At 33.6% G+C, this 21,957-nt stretch overlaps 2 protein-coding genes across 2 annotated transcripts; one reads left to right on the top strand and one right to left on the bottom strand.

The window, feature by feature from the left end:
• On the bottom strand, window positions 1–10,435 carry LOC123658830 (serine/threonine-protein kinase RIO2). Its single transcript, XM_045594128.1, has 8 exons — window positions 10,292–10,435; window positions 10,063–10,204; window positions 8,027–8,195; window positions 4,762–4,971; window positions 4,311–4,502; window positions 2,208–2,379; window positions 1,499–1,615; window positions 1–868 (listed from the first exon to the last, which is right to left on the bottom strand). Exons 1-8 carry the CDS (start codon window positions 10,355–10,357, stop codon window positions 446–448), a joined length of 1,491 nt encoding a protein of 496 aa, XP_045450084.1. The 5' UTR covers window positions 10,358–10,435; the 3' UTR covers window positions 1–445.
• Window positions 10,436–13,374: 2,939 nt separating this feature from the next.
• LOC123659267 (WD repeat-containing protein 61-like) lies at window positions 13,375–20,915 on the top strand. The gene is made up of 7 exons (XM_045594516.1): window positions 13,375–13,429; window positions 15,762–15,840; window positions 16,525–16,700; window positions 17,937–18,172; window positions 18,805–19,007; window positions 20,011–20,179; window positions 20,754–20,915. Exons 1-7 carry the CDS (start codon window positions 13,375–13,377, stop codon window positions 20,853–20,855), a joined length of 1,020 nt encoding a protein of 339 aa, XP_045450472.1. The 3' UTR covers window positions 20,856–20,915.
• Window positions 20,916–21,957: the final 1,042 nt, after the last annotated feature.

Genomic DNA, 21,957 nt, shown 5'->3' with positions numbered 1-21,957 from the left:
TTGTATATTAAACATAAACATTTACTCCACTCAAACATATTTGTAAACATACAAATTCATACCATTTTAATATATTGTAATCCAATATTTTAATAAATATTGTCTGATACACGATAGTTCGAGATAGTTTATCACGAAATTTTTACATGGCAACGTATGAAAGAGGTTTTTCAACCAAAAAATAGTGCTTTAGAAATTTGATATTTAACCAAATAAATCTTATCTTAGTTAGTTTATTCGCGTTAGGAAAAGTGATTCCTCGCTGTCAATTAATACGCCACGCCCCTTGACCAATTCATAGTAAATTACAATACGTTATCTGAAGGGCTTAGTGACTACTTGTTAATTTGAATACGGTGATCTAGCTGATTTCTAACTTTTAATTATTTTTTTATTGATTCATCTTTCATGTGTCCCTAAATTTATGCAAATTATAAATTTCAAATCACTCTGCCCACCCCCACAGTCCGTGACTTTCTCTTATGGTCTCCTTATTATCTCTTCTTTGTCTAGTGACTGCACTCGCTTCTCCTTTTGCTATCGCCTTCTTCCTCTCCATTCTCTTCTGTTTCGCTTCTAGATTCTTCTTAACTTGTTGCTTTACAATTTCCGGAGCTATTGTACTGGCAGAAGTGTAAGATCTACTAGATCTTACATCTGATAACGCTTTTTCGATCATTGCTAGTCTATACTTTTGTGATGTCTTGTCTTCTTGTTCTTCATTAGGTCTCTGCTCTTTTGATGCTTCTGCTGGTATCAGGGTTGGTACTTCTTCTGTTTCGATTTTATTGTTTATTGATAGAGTCTCTGTGTTTTTTGTTAAGTTTTGTACTGCTACTGTTTCATCTCGCTGTATTGATTCTTCAACCTGATAAAAATTAGTTAGGATTTTATTTATACTTAAGAATGATATAAAATATGTAATCACAGTATTGTTAATTTTTATTTGTAATTTTGCTATAATTGAAACTAGTGTATTATTTATGACTGAAATTCAAATCCTTTACCATAAATTAACAGAAAGATCGGTTTAAAATAATTTGACGAAACGTAATAAATAGTTAAAATATTTTACCACATTTACTACGTCATATTTATAATAAAATAATACATTTCTTAATCAGATATTAATTTAACTTAAATTTAATGGGATACTGAACAATGTTTTAAATTGCCAGTTTTAAGTTTTAGGCTTGTTTTAAGCTTTAGTAATTACGCTAAATAAGCGATAATATATTTCTATCGCAACATACAATAAGTATAAGAAAAACTACAAGTGCTTGTTGTATAACCTTACATAAGAGAGCATTGAGATAATGCCGCTTAGTTATTTGACTACCTCTATAATTCAAGGTAAAAAAATTACAGTCATTAATTTAATAAATTACTTGTAACATTTATGTATTGATTAATTCATTTATTTATTTTCTTAGACCAATATTACATTATCTATATATTTATTTAGTTACATCTAACATTTTTTTTATTATTATCTTACCTCGCGCCTGAGCGTAGTGATTTCATCTTCTGAACATTTAGAAGTTTCTTCTGGTTCTTGACTGTCCTCAGTGTCACTCTCATCATCATCGCTTACTTGGAGATCAATACCCATTTCCTGAATAAAATAAAAATCATACTACAGTCATAAACAATGAACCAATCTTTCAAATGTTCTTGTTCCTAATGTTGCCACTCACATTTTTTTGGTATAGATACATTTTAAATTGAACGGAAAAGGTCTGATTATCTTAAGCACAGGTTATTGTGGTAACCCAAACAGGATAAGAAGTCAAATAACCTTTCAGGTGATAAAAAACAATAACAATATTAACACATTTTACTAATTAAGATTCTTTGTAATTTGCTGTGTGAGAAATTATTAATTTAATAAATTGTCATATAATTTAATAATAATGATGAATGGGATGTTACAGGGTAAGTGCGTTTTTGTACGACTAGGCGCTGACCTACTACCTACAACCTATCTGTAACAACAGAAGCATCGCAAGCGCGTTGCCGACCCCACCCTCGACCTTCACACACCACTTGAGTCTTGAGAGCAGTATTATTTAGCTGTGATTTCCTGTATGATTGAGGTAATTCCCCAGTCAGGTTACTCTAGATTTCGAACAGATTATATCTTGCTGTGTCCTATCTCAATACTAAATTTAGTTTGAAACAAAATGCACGTACGATTTCTACAATACCTGTAACAGCTCATTTTCAATGTGGTGTGTCCGCTTGTACCCAGAACAAGCTACTTCCTCATCGAGATGATCATCTCTTTGCAAATCACTGAAACGTGGATAAAGGCTGCTCTCGTAACCAAAGCGCTTCTTGAAAAACTCCCTGATACACTTGACGTCACGGTCGAAATATCTGTTAATAAGTATTAAAATCTTACAAAGATTCTGAAATATTTTCCTCTTTATGAATGTGTCAATTTTGAAATCTGCAGACTTTTTTGTTCATATATTGTAAAACAAAATGCTAACTAAGGTTTAGAAATCCGACAAGTATGGAAGCTTAATATTAGTTAGATCTTCATATTTTAATATTTCTGTAATTTTAAAAAGTACTTGTGGTGTCGGCAGAGTAGAATAGCACCGCCCCCTTTTTTCCTGTGGGGGTCGTAAAAGGCGACCAAAGAATAAACCTGGCCCAAAATCATCGGGGTCCTAGAGAAGGAAAACTTCATTTGAAACCCGGAATGGCGTTTGTCAAGCATTCGTGGCATAGCTCTAAAATGCGAAAGACTCCTGCAGCCGAACTGGCTCCACACGTATCGACTCGTCGTTCCTGTGGGCCTAGCCAGTGAGGTCGAGATGGTGGCGCAGAGCTTAGGCAACTCTGAGTTTTCCTGAAGAGTGTCCTAGGCGACACAGTGTCTGTCTGACACTGTATAAGTCGTCTGCAGTAGACGGACTAAGGCCAATGAGAAACATGTAATTAAAACATGCTATGCGGTGGCTTTGAATGGCCAAAAAAGCGCCCCAGAAATAAAGGAATTATTTTTTTTTCAATTAACTTTTCATTTTCCTAAAATAATATATCATCAGATAGAACAAAACATATGTTTCCAGTGGAAAAGTTTTAATCTTACATTTTATCTATAGCTAGTAGTTTGAAATTATAAATAAAGAGGGCACTAGAAAAGTTTTGAGTTTTGTTACCTAAAATTTTAAGTATTTCAAAATAATCTCCACCAATTGCAATATACTTTTACATACGCCGAAACCAATCATAAAAAATATTCTTCCATACTACTTTAGAGTCTTCCTCATACGCCGAGTCTAAGGCTTGAACTAGATGTTCATCACTGGCAAACCATTGACCTTTTAGTTTATCCTTTATCATTGGGAAGAGTCCAGTCATCAGGACTGTATGATGATATAGTAGAATTAGATCCACTTTAAAAAATCTGTTAGGCGCGATGTGCAGGTGCATTATCATGATGGACCCTTTAGGTGTCGAGACGGAAGTTTCGCTGCAGATTTTTCAGTTAAGATAAACAAATCTCTGTGTACCATTTCGCAGCAACAGTGCTCCGTTCATCAAGACACATCCTCTCAATTATACCTCTGCTGCTAAAGAATACGACAACTATTTTTTTTTTACTGATCGAGGCTGTTTAAAGACTTTTCTTCATCTTCAAAAATCCACAGCTTCAACAATCTAAACGAACGTTCGTTGTAATAAAGCCGTCGTAGTATGTATTTATTTCTTGCGACATTTAATTTGGGCCGCTGTCAAATGGTGGGGTACCCATAATGTGCAATTTTTTCACATGAAGATGGTCATGTAAAATAGCTTGAAACGATGGTGCAGTAATCTTCAAGAGCTCCTCTATTTGATAAAGCTCAGAAAACATAGCTACTGTTAATTGGCTACTTTACAGTAGCTATGTTTTCTCAAGTTACTGATTCAGCGGTCAACCTTATCGGGATTCGTCAGAGAAGTTAAAATCTCCTCTTTGGAACAGATTGTATCACTGATACACTGAATTACGGGTAGGAGCTTCCTCACGAAACACAAACATTAATTCACTCATACAGTCATCAGCACTCAAACTTCCCTCGAAATTTATAGAACATAATTGCAACGAGTTAACTCGAATATATTGAATTAATTAAAATTCCATAAAAAAATATTGTGTGTAAATAAATTTTTTATTTTGATTGTTACCAAATACAAATGAAATGTACTATTTATTATCTGTGACAGTTTGACACTTACGCTTTTAGATAGTCATAATATCTCAAAACTAATTATTCAATCTATGTAAATAGAAGTTTTATGTTAATACTTACAGCTCAGCATTGGGATGCTTTGTTGAAACCATTTGAGGGAAATCAATGATTATAGGATGTCCATCATTGTCTATCATTATGTTGAACTCATTGAAGTCACCGTGTATCACACCACAGTTCCCCAAACGCACTATCAAAGACATTAGTTCATCGTATAGCCCTTCAATATCGTCAACTGCCATTACATGAGTCCTGAAACCAATAAATATAACAGTCAATTTTAATATTTACTAAAATTATTTAAAATCGGGATATTTGTCATGTTTTTATTTTCATTTGGCGGAGCTCGATATTTCGAAATTGGTAGATAATGTTTTTTCAGGCTAAACATGTTTGAGAGGTAAGTACCTTATTACCTTATATTATAAAAAAAATAATTATCATAGAATCTCTATATTAAGAAATTAAAAAAAAATTGGGGTTGAAATAAAAGAAAATATAGTTTACTCACATTGGACCTCCAGAAACAAGCTCCATGACAACACAATGTCTGTTAAAATCGATAGGTTTGGGCACAGGAAAGTCTCTGTCATATAACGCCTTCATGTACGCAAACTCCTTGGTTGCAGAGATACGAGAAAGATAAAGCCACGAGGCACGGTTACGGTGAGCGTGGTAATCCCTCTTGTCTTTTACATTACGGAAGCATGTTCGACCTAGCCTGAAATTAAATATACAATAATTTATTTGTTTACAAACGAAAAAAAATCGACTTCAATTATTACGACAAATAATAATACGAAGTAAGTAGTCGATAAAACAGTCAATTGAATAGGCATTCTTAGGGATAACTCAAAAAGTACTCATCATATTTTGATCATTATATGGGACCACGTGACAAACACAAACCGAAAGGTCAAAAAAGAACCATCAAACACCCAGTAAAAAAAGACACGGGAATTAAGAATCTCCTCCTTTTTTGAAGTCGGTTATATATAATGAACTAGCTGAGCTGGCAAACTTCGTATCGTCTTTTTTTTCTTAAATATAATAATTACATATGTTACAATAAAATAAAGCTTATCTTCCAAGTTGGATCAAACTACACACGGTGTGCAAATTTGATTAAAATCGGTAACTAATAAGTTTAGGAGCCCATCGCGGACAAATAACGTGACGCGAAATTTATATATTAAAATAATGAAAAAGTATTTTTTTTCCTTTTAGGTGTAAGAAAAAAAACTCATTGTACTTTTTTAAATAGATAAATAATTTTAAAATGCTCATGATGCGTCCTTTAATTTGCTACCCATATTGCAGTATCTAGATTTTTTATTTCTATTTTAAACTATAGCGTTTATGGACCACGAACTAACAGTGAACCCCGCAAAGACGGAACTTGTCATGTTCACAAATAAACGGAATTTAGGGAACCTTAAACTCCCTAAATTATTTGGCACCAGTTTTGCCCTAACCAAGGAGGTCAAATATCTTGGAGTAACCCTAGATAGTAAACTTCTTTGGAACAGGCAATTAAACTCAAAAATCAACAAAGCCAGCATAATCCTCTACCAATGCAAAAGGCTCCTCGGCAAAAGCTGAGGCATATCACCTAAAATTACTCTATGGCTTTACAAAACTATTGTCAGGCCTATAATCACCTATGGTGCGGTAATTTGGTGGCAGAGAACAGAACTTACAACCGTTAAAAATAAGCTCCAGCGCATGCTCTGCAATCACTGGCTGCATGCGTACCGCCCCCACGGCAGCTCTTGAGGTTATGCTTGACCTGGCACCGCTTGACTTGTTTATACAACAAGAGGCGGCTATGTCAGCTATCAGGCTGAAACACTTCGGCTTGTGGTGCAACCAGGAGGGTCCACACAATAGACTTTGGAGCAACCTTGTGAGCTATGAGCCACTACTTGCTGCTCCGTGTGATAGGATTCCCAAACAACATATTTTCGAAAGAAAGTACCATATACAACCATTTGAGGCTGAAAGAGACCAATCCGGCTTACGTGAGGTCCACATTTATACGGATGGCTCCAAAATGGGGTCTGGCACGGGTGCCGGAGTGTACTCACAAGACCTTAATATCAATTTATCACTAACGCTGGGCCAACACAGCTCCATCTTTCAATGTGAGTGTGTTGCGATAGCCCATGCAGCCACCGCCGTCCTGTCAAAGGCATTAGGGATTGCAACATCCGTATTCTGTCGGACAGCATGGCCGTACTTAAAGCACTAGGGAGCAATTCGACCAACTCTAGTCTTATATACGAATGTCATCAAACCCTGGAAGTATTAGCCTCACATATGAAGTAATCCTCCAGTGGAAAGGATGCTGCCGAAGAGCTTGCAAGACAGGGATCTAATACAAAGGTTGCCGGCCCAACCATCCTACTGCCGCTACCATTTGGACAACTGCGCTCATGGGTAAGGCAACGTACACGTGCAAATCACAATGCCCTTTGAGCAAACCAAACCGGCTGTAGACAGTCCAAATTGATACTCACGGAAGTATCACCGCACCTAGCGTGCCGACTGCTCAGTCTTAACTGTCTGGACATCAGAATAGTTGTTGGCACGATTACCGGCCACATGGGACTTATTCACCATGAATGAAACAGACAGCCCTCTTTGCAGGGGCTGTCTGGCTGCTGAAGAAACAGCCGCCCACGTAATCCTGGAATGCGAGGGAGTGGCCGCAAACCGGGCTACCATCCTTAAGGAAATAAGGACGCTCCGAGAAGCCTGTGAACGCCCCAGGAGGCTTCTGAGCTTCTGGAAGGAGCTGGGCTGGCTGAACTAGTCAGCCCTCTTTTCACGCATAATGGACCACCTTTGCGTCTAAATGCGGAAAACCGAACCCAATACAATAAAAAAAATAATAAAAAAAAACTATAGCGTTTCAGTAGTCATATTGATTTTTTTAACGTAATTTTTATCTACGAACAGTTCGACAAGACGCCCAACTTTTTCCTTCATTAAAATCCATATCCAATCATTTGATATGGGTAGTTATTGTAGTTTTAAAACTTGTTAAATTGGTTGTATCAAAATTGTCTAAATAACTTAGTTTTTTTTTTTTATATGCGGCCGTGTTTGGACTATATGTACTAAGTTATAAAGCAACGATAAGGCTTTATATATGTATTTAATAAGATAGGATTAGTCATATAATATATTAATAAAAATTAAAAAAAAAAGTAAAATGGATAAAAAGATTTTCTAAGAACATAAAAAAACTACTGCTAACAATAACATAGGTTAAGTGTACATTGTGAGTAGCAAATAAGTGTACATATATTGTAGCTAGAAAATAAGTGTACATATATATTGTAGTTAGCAAATAAGTGTAAATATAATAAAAATAATAACTATAAAAAAAATATGTAGAATAGTCTTGATCAGTGGACTCACGTCAATTTTTTTAATGAGATTCTAAGGCTAGCTATTAAGTTATCTAAAGTTGCAGTGAAGTACCGATGCATGTTTAAATAAAAAAAAAAAAAAAAATGGAATGACAGAAGCACGGGCATTATAAGCCCGTGGATATATCACTTACATAAAAAAAATGTTATAAAGCTGAAGATTGGTTTGTTTGTTAGTTTGTTTAAACGCGCTAATCTCAGGAACTAATGGTTCCAATTGATAAATTCTTTTTGTGTTCGACAGTTTATTTACCGAGTAAAGCTATAGGCTAAATAATATTTTAGTAAATTTTTTCTTAACGCGGGTGAAACCGCGGGGTACAACTAGTAGTAACATACCTGTGAAGTTTCAAACATAAGGGATTCCTATCTTCATCTGCCACTGTGTATATATTGGATTCTTTGCCAACACCGATTTGATTGCCAAATGAAGCAATCACCTTTCTGCTTGTGAGGGCCTTTAAAGCTAAGTAGTCATAGCCAGCATTTGTCAAACGGTACCCATCATCTGAAAAAATTAAAAAATCTCTCAATAAATAATTACAAAATGTTACATTGAATTACACGTTACACAAATACTACGCTAATTACACGTTACACAATTACATAAATTTTCGTAGCGACGACAGGACAAACAAAATATAGTCTATCTCTTTCTATCTTGTTTGTTTGCTATCTGCTGCACGTCTCTTTGCAAGGTTGAACGATATTTTAACTGGCTTTGAAAACATTTGGATCGCAGACAGCCCTTTGATTTTGTATTATTTGTTTTTATTTCATTCCATGTCCTGAAGCGCTCGGGGTGTTTTTTATATTTTGACAATTTTTATTTAAGAAGTATCAACTCTAATATAAATAGTCACATTTAATTAATTATATTTAATTAAGTAATTATCAAAATAGAATTATATTTTACATTTTATAAATTTGTGTAAGTAAAAAAAAGGTTACAAAATACTACAACTGCATAGTTGAATAACCTCGCATTTAGTTTGTTTACATTTGGTATCTCAGCTCGTTGAACGTACTATAGTAAATTCTTTTTTCAGATTGATTACAATATAGTAAAAATTCAAACATTTTTCAAAAATTAAAACAGAAGTTACTTTTTAATTATGGGTTTATTTTATATTCTCTATCCTTAACTAAAATATTTGAAAATAATATTTTCTAATTTTAGTGTTATCGTATTTTTTAACAGAGGTTGCCCTACAGCAGATGCTAGTGACACTTTTAAGTATTTATATAATGCTTCGGAAAGATCACAAACATACATTAAGATGTTATACACATTATGATGTAAAACAATTATGTGTTGTCGCACACTATAGTTTCCATAATTAGAAATAACACCCAGTGACTAAATTATGGTGCAAGATGTAACCTTATTTTTTTCTTTGATGGAAATCCAACAAATAATAACTTCTATCAAAACATTATCATCCGCAAACACATCTTTTATTTTAATAATATTAATTATTTTTAAAGGCTAAGATCTAGACTAGGAAAATCTGAATTAGAAAAACCGAATTATGGGGTTTTTGGGTGTGGAGGGCGGAGGGTGTAGGGGAATCTATACAAGGTAACACTGTCACACCTCAAAACCCCATGGTTATGGAGATATCCATGGTTAAAGTTTTGAGGTTAGAAGAAGAATTTCGTAGCTTTCACACGTTATTTTCACATTTCACACTCGTTTTTTCAAATTAATCTACCACCTTTGAGGTTAGAATAACGCTTGGCTCCGGCGCTGCGGGATGTGCAGCCCCTCCACCCTTGCGTGTGAAAGCACGCTCACTCATGCTCCATTCTGCAGAGGAGGCTGGTCGAGGATTGCTCTCCCTTCACGTCTCCGGCTTAAAAAACACTCTAGGGGTAGGGCAGACCAAGACCACGTGGACAGTGGGGTGCTCCAATTCGGTTTTGGGTATTTTTCGCATTTCTATACCTATATTCTAGCAAGCACAGTTACTAATTTTATTAGAATATTATGTCTGACGCGTTATTTTGTTTAAAAGTGTTTATTTGTTAGTCGTTAAATGTCGATTCATATCGTATGTTGATCTTGCAGTAGAGATCGTTTTTACGTACATTTTGTTCGACAATGTGTGAAAGTCGTGGAATGGAACATGAGTGCACTTCCTGCAGCACCAGAGTTAAAGTAGGGTCAGAAATAACAAAAATTTAACCTCCCATAAATTAGAGGCCAGTTATGTAGATAATAGCCTAGGTTACTTCTTAGTAAGCATGCTCCATCCTAAACCGCATGTTCACTTATCATCAGGTGAAATAGTGGTCAAACGCATGCCTATCATTCTATAAAAAAAAATTAATATTATCATATTTAAAAGAATATTATATATGACAGTACGTACAATGTTTTCCACGTTCGTATGTCATAAGTCTGTGTTTACATAAATCTTTCATCAGCTTGTGTACTCCGCCGTGACGTAAATTAGCTATCGATGCGACGAGGGAGCCGGGCACCAGTTCATGATTCTTCATTCCCATCTCCACCTTTTTATCACATTATAAAAATTGAAACTTAGAGAAAGTCGTAACTAGGTTATAACAATTTACTGTAAATGTAGTGCAAATTATTACCGCTGTTAGAACACGAAAATCCTCAGGAGTTAAATACCGCAAAATAGCAACATCAAGTTTACCCATCTTTCCAAAAATAAACAAACAAAACTCAGACAAGAAAAACGGAAAACAAACGTGCTACGCAAGTCAAACGCAAGTGCGAAAAACAATTCAGATTTACTGTAATCACGATCAGTTAAATTCAGTTTGACGTTGACATAAGATCATGGGTACTTTCCACTTAACGTCCACAACGCCCTATCTATCGTTCCACCTAAGGTGACCTAAGGCCTATAGTCGTTGCGAGCGATCGCTCGACGTCATAGATGATGCCACTGTTCACAACCACATCGTGCCCACTTCACCCACAAAATATACGTTGGTCAGAGGTGGCTTTTATCAAAACGAGGCGGGAATTTAAAAAAACAACTGTCAATGTCATATTGATAAACTATCCGATCTCTCAAACCATGTTGAATTGGATATTTTCAAATCAAGAGTAAATAGGCATCTTTTAGGCAAGCGCGCACTATCTTAGACTGCATCTCCACTTACCATCAGGTGAGATCGCGGTCAAGCGCTAATCTATATATTAAAAAAAATTAAGTTTTACTCCAATCCATGCGAAATATTTACTCACAACCCTCATAGCTGCATGTTTTTATCATACCACCATATTACGAGCATACAGCGCTCAAATATACGTTCGACCTATAAAATTCGCTTACATCGTCCTCAGCGTTAAGGCGTAAGAGGCGATTATGGGATAACACAGTTCCATTACCACCTTGGAACTTAAAAAGACCGCCGACTCCAACCCGCCTGCCCAGCGTGGTGACTATGGTGTAACGTTATACGTACATTATTTGTGCTGCTGAATTAAAATATGCTTAAATGTAATATTTTAAATACGTGAAATGATTTTTCTTTAAAAAAAAACATTAATTTATTATAATTAAATCTTGCATGAAAATCTACAGTAATTTATAAAACACAATTTTATCATAAATTATTTTTTTTTCTCAACAAACAAATAATATAAATTCATCAACCGGCATTTATATATTCGCGCGGGCAACATTTTATCTTTTCAACAATTCAAATGAATCTTTTGTCTCGGGTTATAAAAACGGCAGTACTGGTCGCCGCCGCGTCATTCATTTTTTGAATTTTGTCTCAGGAAAGTAGTTAACGCACATCACACCTTTTATTACGGTCTCTAATACGGTGTCTAATATATATTTAAGCATCGTAACCGTAATTACTAAAATTGTGTGATCCTTGCTTAGCGTTGTCTCGATTCAACAAATATATATAGTGTCAGTGTTTATCGCCCCCAAACTGGGTAAGAGGTATTTTTATATCGCAGGCAATTTATGTAGTTTTAATGCAAGTAAATCATGCTTAATGTAAAATATAATATTTGTATTCAGTAGCATAAATCTCATTTAAATTATGTTCTTAGATTTCATCATCTTTCAAATTCTACCCTCATATTTAATATTTTTTTTTAAAAATTGTAAATTCATTAATAATTAACCCTTTTTTTTAAATATTGCTCTTCGCTTCTGGCTTTATGATTCCACGGCACTACTACTACAATTTAGGTGCTTTCTTTTATAACGCAGTGCCGTGGATGTTTGCAAATAGTGCTGGAACACTTATTTTTATATTTTGATGGCGCGTTTCAGGGTTCGACTTTTGGGTCACCAATTTTGGAAGTTTTCACCTAACCCTTTAACCCCAACGACGAGAGTGCACTCCGCCGGGTTTTGAACTACCCGTTCCTGCCGCCCCCGGTCGATAGCCGTGACACTGGCCCCACGTTGGGCGCCAGTGTCACGGTTCCCCTGGTCTATTAAAGATGTAAATGAAACCAGGGTACCATGAATTAAAAAAAAAATTATTATATTAATTAACCCGGTGAGGTAGATAAAAAAAATGTATGTATATGGGCGGGGTCGAGCACTCAATTCACACAAGCTCCAAATGCAGTTCGGCTCAGGTACTCTCCTGTCTCGCCGTGCAGGTGATAATCCCGGGAGTCGCGTGGCAAGATTCCGCTATCGACCGGGGGCGGCGTTACAATGGGCAAAACACATGATACTTTATGATAAAACTGTTTAATCCAGAAATTCATGCTAACACATAGCTAATTTATTTTTTATTTTTCCTCATACTAACTTCTGTTAATTATAATCGTCCCTATACACAATTAAATTGAATTTATTTTTACCTCGATTTGTACGAATTTCAACTCGAGTCAAATTGGGTTGTTTTTTTTTTCTGATTTAGCACACCTAAATAAGTGATCATAACATATAAATTGTAGTCTAATTGCTGAACAGCACAGCTGAAGGCCATATGTAAAAAGCTGGTGAAAAGTGTACTTTTCGAACATACGTGTCACTTTTTCGAATCCAGATAAATATGACAACACGAAATTTTTTCAACCTTTTATATACGTTTTTGTTTATTACAAGTATCAACTTCAATATAATTGTAAAATATATGTATATGTATATATGCTGAAATAGTTGGTTTAACCTAAAAATGTTTTAAAATCAATCGATGTTCAAGTTTCATACAACACGAAAATTGCACCGACCCATTTTTTGTAACTATTTTTTTTTTCACGTGCGCTCACGTTTTTTTCACGAATATTAAGTAAAGTTATTATGTCAACACAAGATACTACTTTATTAAAGAAAAGAATAAAAAAAATAAGTTTAAAAGATGTCATTTTGGATTCTGAAAGAAAAAGTTAAGTCGTGGTTAATCACAACTGTACAAATAAACTGTAAAATTGAAGCAAGGTAAAAATAATAATAAGATATTATGAAATAAACAATAAATTTAAAAGGCTTAAAAAGTAAGAAATGTATATCATCAGTAGACAAATAGACTAGATATGCAATATGTTTTATACTGAGTAATGAGTAAAACTTGTTTACGCACGCTTGACTTGTGAGTAAGTTGGCGAATGCGTGACGAGAGCGTTACGAAAAGATTTTTGAAATCCAGAAGTAACTAAAAATTTTTTCCCCTGAGGCATAAATTGTTTCATAAATTCCCCTAAATCTAGCGACAAAGTCGATAGAATGGCAATACTGATTTCAAAGAAGCAAAAGGACACCAAAACTATCGACAATTCCGGTACAATAATATTTCGGCAACACTATTTTTCAATACTACCAACATAATTGAAACGAATGCCACCACAATAATATGACATTATTGCAGTGTACCAACATTGTGTTCATTTTTTTTTATAGTCTCTTTTATACTCTTTGTCTTTTAAAATTAACTGTTCAATTTGAAATTGTCGGCTACTAGTGTAGTACTGTACGTGACTGTACGTGAAGTTTTTGTTTACTTAATAGTTATTATTTAATTAGTCTTAGTACTGTTATAGTACGCTGTTTTTTAATAAATTTAATACAATTAAACATAAAGCAAAATGTTGGCTGGAGGTGTAAGTAAATATTCTGTTGAAATAACTTTAGGTCTAGTTTTAATTAATTTGTTTAAATACGACTACTTAAAATGAGAAATATTTATAAACATTTATATCTTTTAGTATTCACTCCTAAAAAAAGTTAAGAAAGCACATAATGACCCAATTTATTGTTGTGCCTGTGTGAAAGTGGAAAGCAAAGAATGTTCAAGGTAAGTAAAAGTTTAAATTTTTTATTAAGAATTACTTACGATATTTTTTATTTCGTTGAAACATATAACACGTGGCGATAAAAATTTAGATACATCTATTGTCAGCTTGATATTATTAATTTCATCCATGAGCATTCCACATGAAGTCGGTGAAAAAAAAGTTTGTTTCCGGTTCTGGTAATATTCGAATGTGTTATACCTATATAGGCCTTAAGGTACGGACAGACGTGCTCATTACTAGCACGAAAGCATGCTTTTATTGAGCAAGTGCTTATTAGTAGCACGTGTGTAATGTAATGAGCATGCTTATTTAGAGCGTGCTCAAAAATCAAACGACGTTTGATTTTCGAGCATGCTACCTGAGGCGCGGGTAGGTGGGGGGCGTGCTCCGAGCACGTCTGAACATGTTTGCTTATATTAGCATGCTATTATCCATTTTGTCTCGATCTGCGGCGGACGACTGTTTATGCAATTAATAAAATTGATGTAATTAATTAAAATTAAACCCGCAGTATGTCGCGTTGGGGAGAAGAAAAAACTTTGCTTTTTGTGTCACATTATAGAAGTTACGAATGTCTGTGGAACACACTTTCTCCTTTATATAAAAATAATATTGCTCGTAATAATGCTTAAGAGGCTTTATTAAAGGGCATGAATGATTCAAGTTTAACAATGAAAATAATTAAAACTAAAATTAAAAACCTAAGATCTGTGTATCATGCCGAAGTAAGAAAAATCAACAATTCGAAGCCATTCCATTTTGGCCGAGAGCCTGGTGCCAAATAGCACGTCTGTCCGTACGTTTGCTTTGAGCATGCCTATTTAGGAATATGCTTTAAATCAAGCATGCTTGTTTCTGGCAAATGTGAACAGTTTGCAGAGCATGCTAATTTTAAGCAAGCTTATTAGCATGCTTTTTTTGAGCACGTCTGTCAGTATCCAAATGTGGTTTGAGTAACGGTTGTTATATTTTTCTTTTGATTTTTTTATTAAGAATTACTTACGACATTTTTATTTTGTCAAAACATATAACACGTGGCGATAATTTTCTCTGATAAAAATTTAGTTACATGTATTGTAATCTTGATATTATTTATTTCACCCATGAGCATTCCACGTGAAGTCGGTGAAAAAAAAGTTTGTTTCCGATTCTGGTAATATTCGAATGTGTTATACCTATATAGGCCTTAAATCCAAATGTTATTTGAGTAACGGTTGTTATATTTTTCTTTTTTTTTATTATTAAGATTTACTAAGCCTTTTTTTATTTTGTCGAAACATATAACACGTGGTGATAGTTTTCTCGGACAAAAATTTATTCAAATTTATTCTCATCTTGACAATATTAATTTCATCCATGAGCATTCCACGTGAAGTCGGTAGGAAGAAAATGTTTATTTTGGAATTGGAATTCTAGTAATATTCTAATGTGTTATACCTATATACGTCGTAAATTCAAGTGTAATTTGAGTAACGATTATTATATTTTTCTTTTGTCTCAATCAATTACTTAATTAGGTTTAATGGCTTTCTGTTGTGTTAGTTTCTATTGTGGCCAACTTAACAGTTGTAACATTTTTGATTGCGAAACCAATGACACGTAGAATGTCAGTAGAATGGAAAAGCTACAAAAGAGAACTATAAAGGTAATTGAGAAAAATTATTTTTGTTTACACCAAGTGGTGAGGATATTACGATAAAGTGCACTAATAACAATGACGCTAATAAAAATCATAAAAACTTATTTTAATATTTTTTCATATGATAAATCTACTTACTAAATTATTTGTTTTCGATTTTAAAGAAGAACAAAACAAAGAAAATTTTGATTTCAAGATTAGATCTTTAAGCTGTTGTTCGCACCGTAGAAGGAGCGTACGGTTGGCTCACGCCAGTTGGTACGTAATATAATTACAGTATATACGGTCGGTTGTTTGAATTGTTGATGAAAATTGAAGTTGGTTTTTTTGTCTTAGACGAGGAGTCTCAAGTATAGATTTTAGTTACAAATGTGTTTGCCCGATAACAAAAAAAAAACTGACTCTATTTAAATCAACAAATAATATAACGTAAGTAGAGCAAAAATTAGTCAACTAAATTTGCGTTATCAAAGACGATCTCAAAAAGTAGTCATTATGTCTCGATCAAATTTATATGGAACCATATGATAGCTTTCGATTAAAATAAAAATTATTAAAATCGGTGTACTCGTTGAAAAGCCATGCAGTATAACACAACGTAGGTCGACGAAAAAGTAGTCTAGTAAATACGCACTATTAGATACAGCTCGAAAAGTACTGGTTAGATCTCAATTAAAATTTAATGAGATTTTTTTCGATTTAAAAAAAATCATCGAAATCGGTCTACCCAGTCAAAAGTTCTAAGATGACATGTCCCATGTTGTTATTTGTTTAGTATGTGTATTAGTACTTTCAAGTAACAAATTGATTTTTAGCCATCTTTCTGGTCAATGTAATTAGCTATTAGTTTCACAATTGAAAAAATTGTAACATTTTCATGGTTCAAGTACTACAAATAATTAAGTAAATCCTTACTCCTACTTATACTAATATTTTTTGTAGGATTTACGATGATTATGTAATCACAGGAGGACTTGAATGTCGCGTAAAAGTATGGAAGATAAAGAACAATAACTTGGAACTTTTACACACTCTAAAAGGACACACTATGGCTGTAGTTTCCATAGCAGTAAGTCCGAAAGGCCTTGTTAAAGGTCACGTGAATTCAAAGAACCGTGGTAAGTATCACAGACTAGACACTGACTTGATTGTAACGTTCATAATTTTTGTACTGCAAGTATATTGTGCAAAGTATATCGAAATATTCACAGTATTATCTTTGAATACAGGTATAATCTGATTAATATTTTGAAACACTAAGCATCGTGATACAAATTTACAGACAGACATCAAGATGGCAGTGAGTTTTTTTAGTTGTTTTCTTTTTTATTGGGAAATCACGCATTCAACAAAGAATAAATCACGTGATATCTCATTGCAGCCCCTGCCTTCATCCTAATGATAGCCCGTTGGCGCAATTTGTAGTAACCCTGCTTACTGTTCCGCGCCTGAATATGTATATTTATATATGTATTATTTCTATGTATATTTATAAAAAAAATGTTTAGCTATAATATTCGGCTGTTACCTGTATCACGAGCATTTAGATGCTTAACATGGGACCTGACGACCAGGTGTGTATGATATAAGATATTTATTTAATTATTTATTTAATAGACTCCCCCTAAACTCCCCGTTTTGAACCTCGCGTGATTAATGGACGACCGCTTTCTGACTATTTTTATTCTAAATATGAGTATCTTTAACATATATATAGTCGTCTATTTCTGAAGTAAATAACTTAATGCCACTTTAAGTATGTTGAAGTCTTAAGAATATGCATTGTTTTTTTTTTGTTCTTTACGCACGCTTGAATTGGGGAGTAAGCTGGTGAATGCACGACGAGAGCGTTACGAAAAGTGTGATCGGGGGAGACTAATAGAGCAAGAGAGAAAGAGGAGAGGACATATTTCCTTCCTCTTATAGCTAGTTACGTTTCACATATTTAGGACACAGTGCAGACCTATTGTGTAGGCCTAATGCTGAAGAAGTTTTGCTTCAGTCATGTGGTCTAAAGTACACTCGATTTTTAGTTTGTTATTTTGCCATAGGAGGCGCATGTATTGTCTTTTTTCTTACTTTTTGTCTGTCATCGTTTTTACTGCTGCCCACTCATTGTAAAACCATCAAATAAATAAGTTTATTGTATTTTAATGCTTACGAGAATTGCACTCATTATAATGAAACGAGATTTTCGGATTTTATCGCAGCTTGCTAGGTTTCGGTTCATTTAAAAAACATAATAAACGGCGATAAAATCTGAAAAAGTTGTTTCATTATAATAAGTTAATTGTAATTAGTGCTTTTTATTACCACATCCACGCAATCCTCTTATATGCATTCATGTTTTGTAGTGTTCGCAACAGTATCATTGGACTCGAAAATACTGCTGTGGGATTTACAAAAAGGTAGAAAGATAAAGAAAATTAACATCGAGTCGGCAGATGCTTGGCCATTAGCTTTTTCATCTGATGGTTATTTCATTTTGTCGGGAAGACACAATGGTAATCTTACTATGACGAACATTGCAAATAATACAGTGGAGAAAGAAATGTCTACTAATGGAAAGCTAGCGTTAAGTTTGGCATGGGTAAGATATTTGTGTAATTTTATATATTACAGTTAAAATATAACTATGGATATGAATTGTCATAAAACTTAAAGAAATTAAAAAAATACTTCTATTAATCATTATAGAAATTCTAATTTTTATATTATTAATTAACAATTGTCTATGTAAATATATTAATTTTGTCTGTTTACAGTAAATAAAATAACTAATGATTAGTATATCAAAGTATCTCGTCTATTTAAACGTGAACATCATTTATTACACTTACAGAATCCCCTATTTGAAGTCGAACACCTTATTTATATACACATATACTGTTAAGTTACTATAATATTACTTTTTAAATGTAAAAAGTAAATACTATTGTAAGCTATATTGTTAACTTATTGTGTGTGATAATTAATAATTTTAATTAGATAGTTTAGATGTTAGATTTAGACATTTAAAATATATATAGCTGATTTTACTTTCTGTTACAAATAGCGAAGATGTCTCAAACAGTACAAAGCAACATTGTATCTGTATCTTTCAAATGAACTTGTAAGATTACAATTTCCTTTTTTAAAAATAATCCAGACAATAAGGTAACTCGTAAACTTAATCGTTATCGTACATATTTATGTTTTGTATCAATTTATTATAATTTTTAGAGTGATGACGGCAAACACATTGCGTGCGGTTCTGTAGACGGCAATGTATACATATTTGGAGTATTCATTTGCGATGAACATAAGCTATTACACACTCTTAATTTACACAAAGAAACTGTGCGTTGTGTAAATTTTTCGTTCTCGCCAGCCTCACATTTATTAGTCTCCGGGTCCAACGATGGATTTGTTAAAATTTTCGATACGTAAGTTAAACGCTTATAATATTAAGATTGGTTAAGTTGTCATTATTCTTTATATGTGTGTGTGTGTTAATTCTTTAAAATATTGCTTATACTACACACATACAAATACAAGAAATAATTTTACTAATGTGGATGCTATTTTTATTATTTGTGGTATTAAAACTATTATTATTATTATTATTTAGTTTGCACTTGTGATCTCAGAAATAAACTGAACTATGGTTGATCACGTTGTTTTAAAATTGTAATAGGGGATTTTACCACGCTTACGAAGTTACGATGATGATGCATGACAGTGTCCACAATAGAACAGTTTACTGTTGTCTCGTGGACACTCTCATGCCTCTGAACGATTAAATAGGCCTTAAACAAGTAATGTCCCATTTTTACATGTAAATAATAGTGTCCAAATATAGCTTTATTATATAATATAGAATATTTAATACTTCCAAATTTTCACTTTTCATTTTTTACTATTAGTTACAATACTTATTCCGCGAATTCATCTTCTAATATTAAAGCTAAATGCTAAGCTAGTAAGCATAGTCTATGTTTACTAGTTTAGCATGAGCGTAAGTTTTGACTGCTATCTGTACTTGTTAGGCTTTAAATTTTTGGTCAAAATACTGTTATCTCTTGTTATTTTTTTGTTATTTTATAATATTTTCAGGATAACCTTTTTGAATTATCTTTCTTACGGACATAAATAAATCAAAATGGAATACGTATTAATAAATGTACTCATACACATTTTGACTTTCTTCTCTGATGCAATCTTGTTGAATTTTGTGATAAAAAAAGCGTCCCGTGTTCTCAGAGTGTGCTCGTAATTTAAACAGAAATGCTCAGTTTTGTTTAATTCATTTATCCAAGTGCTCTAAAAATTTACAATTTTGATTAAAATGTTGTTTATTTTGATTTATTTATTTAATATCTACCGTTAATTGAACCTGATACTGTTTCGCTATAAGAATAAATAGTAAAAAAGTGTTTCATTGAACAGTTTTGAGGAGTCAACGATATGCAGTCTAAAACTGAATGCATGGGTCATGAGTGTATGTTTTAGTCCCGATAATACGAGGGTTGCTATAGCGACTGCTGATGGTGCAGTCACGATCGCTCTTGCCGCGGACCTGAAGGTTTTGAAGACTTTCCAGGAACACGTAGGAAAAGTAAGTCAAATAGATTGATTAATTATATTCTTTAAGAAAACAAATACTGTTATTTTTTAATAACGAAAACAAGCGTATGTACAGTTAATTAAAATAATACTTTTAATTGGTAATTGGAAAAAACTTCTCCTCAAAGTATTTTATAGAAAATCAGTCCCGTACCAAGGAAAAAAGTGAACAATAAAGACAAGAACTGTTTGTATTTTCAAATCAAATTAATATCGTAAAATTAGATTCATGATATTAGACGGCACACCAACCAGTTTGGATTATCGTAGAACATGAACGTAAGTAAATATTAGAAATTCATTGTTTTTCTGATGGAATGCACTTCAGACTTACTTGATCTTATAATAAATGACAAGTTAACTGTCGCGAAAGTAGTAAAGTTACATTACCCTCATTGGCGTTAATAGCAGGGTATAATAAATTATAATTAATATTTTTTCAAGTAAGGGTCACGTGTCTAATATGAGAGCTTTGATTTTTTTTTTTAATTTATTAGATATTTTTACTGTGTTACATTTTGTTCTATTTGATAACTTACATTACATTTGTTGTACATTTGTTTCAGGTTTGCGACGTCAAATTTAGTTCGGACGGTACCAAGGTTATATCCGTCGCAAAGGATAATTCAATCAACATATATGAGTGTCCAAAACTTTCTTTTTTTTAGCAATTTTATTCAAGTTGTTTTTCGAAAAAATAATTTAAAAAGAATAAATAACTTTTTTTATATAAAGTAAATAATATCCTTATCACACACATATATATTTGTATACCATATATGTTATTTTTAAAATAAAATTATAACCAAATACGATCAGCTCCAGTTTCATTTTAATAGCGAGTGAGAGCAGCAACAGAGATTTTCTATTTGTGGTTACCTACTACATCGAACTATTATTACTTGAGTAGTAATATAACTTACCTGATACCATTACCTTTTAAATATTTAACCTTACCGATACCTTTACCTTCAAAATACCTTTACCGTTCATAACCTTAAACTATTACCGTTACAAAGACACATGAAGCGTTCGTGAAACAGGAAGTAAATAGCTCTGAAAAGAGCTGTTTTAATGTTCGTGAAACAAGAAGTCTTTAGCTCTGAAAAGAAGTGTTTGGAAGTAGAATTATAACAGCACGCCAGGCAAAATGCACCAGCAATCACATGCACAGATCTTCACAGAAGTCTTCAAGCCCATTTGCACGTGTTTTTCGTGTATATCGTCGTGAAGTATAATCACGCCACCGCCGAGTGAGGTACAGGTCAGACGGCCTTTCGCCGCGCCGATCGCCGCCGAAAAGAGCGGGGAACGATGAAAGGAACGCGGGAACGTATGTCCTATATATAATACTGCACAACCAAATCGAATTTTAGTTTGTTGCATGAGATATTTTAACTGTTGTTTACTAATTTAAGCTCGCTTGTCTACCCTACATCTACCTTCAGATTTTTTCTAGCAGCTCTAGTTTAAGAGATACAGGTACCCTTAAGATGTACTCTATATTTGACTATTGACATCGGTATCGTCATCGTCTTACTAGTTTCTTCTGTTTCTTTTTTGCAGTGGCTTCGTCTAGAAGGAACTATGTAAACAATTCAAATAGATTTTGTCACATTTGTGGCAAATATAAGTTAAAAAAAAATCCCTTTAAGTGTGTCGGACCTCTTAAAAAATGCCTACATGGAGTACTATCAACGGCCTTAAGAAAAAAACAACAAGCCCTGTAAATCGAATATAGTGTGTAAAACGTGTGCGGAGTCTGCAATT

This window comes from Melitaea cinxia, chromosome 13 (genome assembly GCF_905220565.1).
Source record: "Melitaea cinxia chromosome 13, ilMelCinx1.1, whole genome shotgun sequence".
NCBI lineage: Eukaryota > Metazoa > Arthropoda > Insecta > Lepidoptera > Nymphalidae > Melitaea > Melitaea cinxia.
The sequence above is the reverse complement of the archived record's forward strand: the minus strand, read 5'-3'. Positions and strand labels throughout refer to the sequence as shown.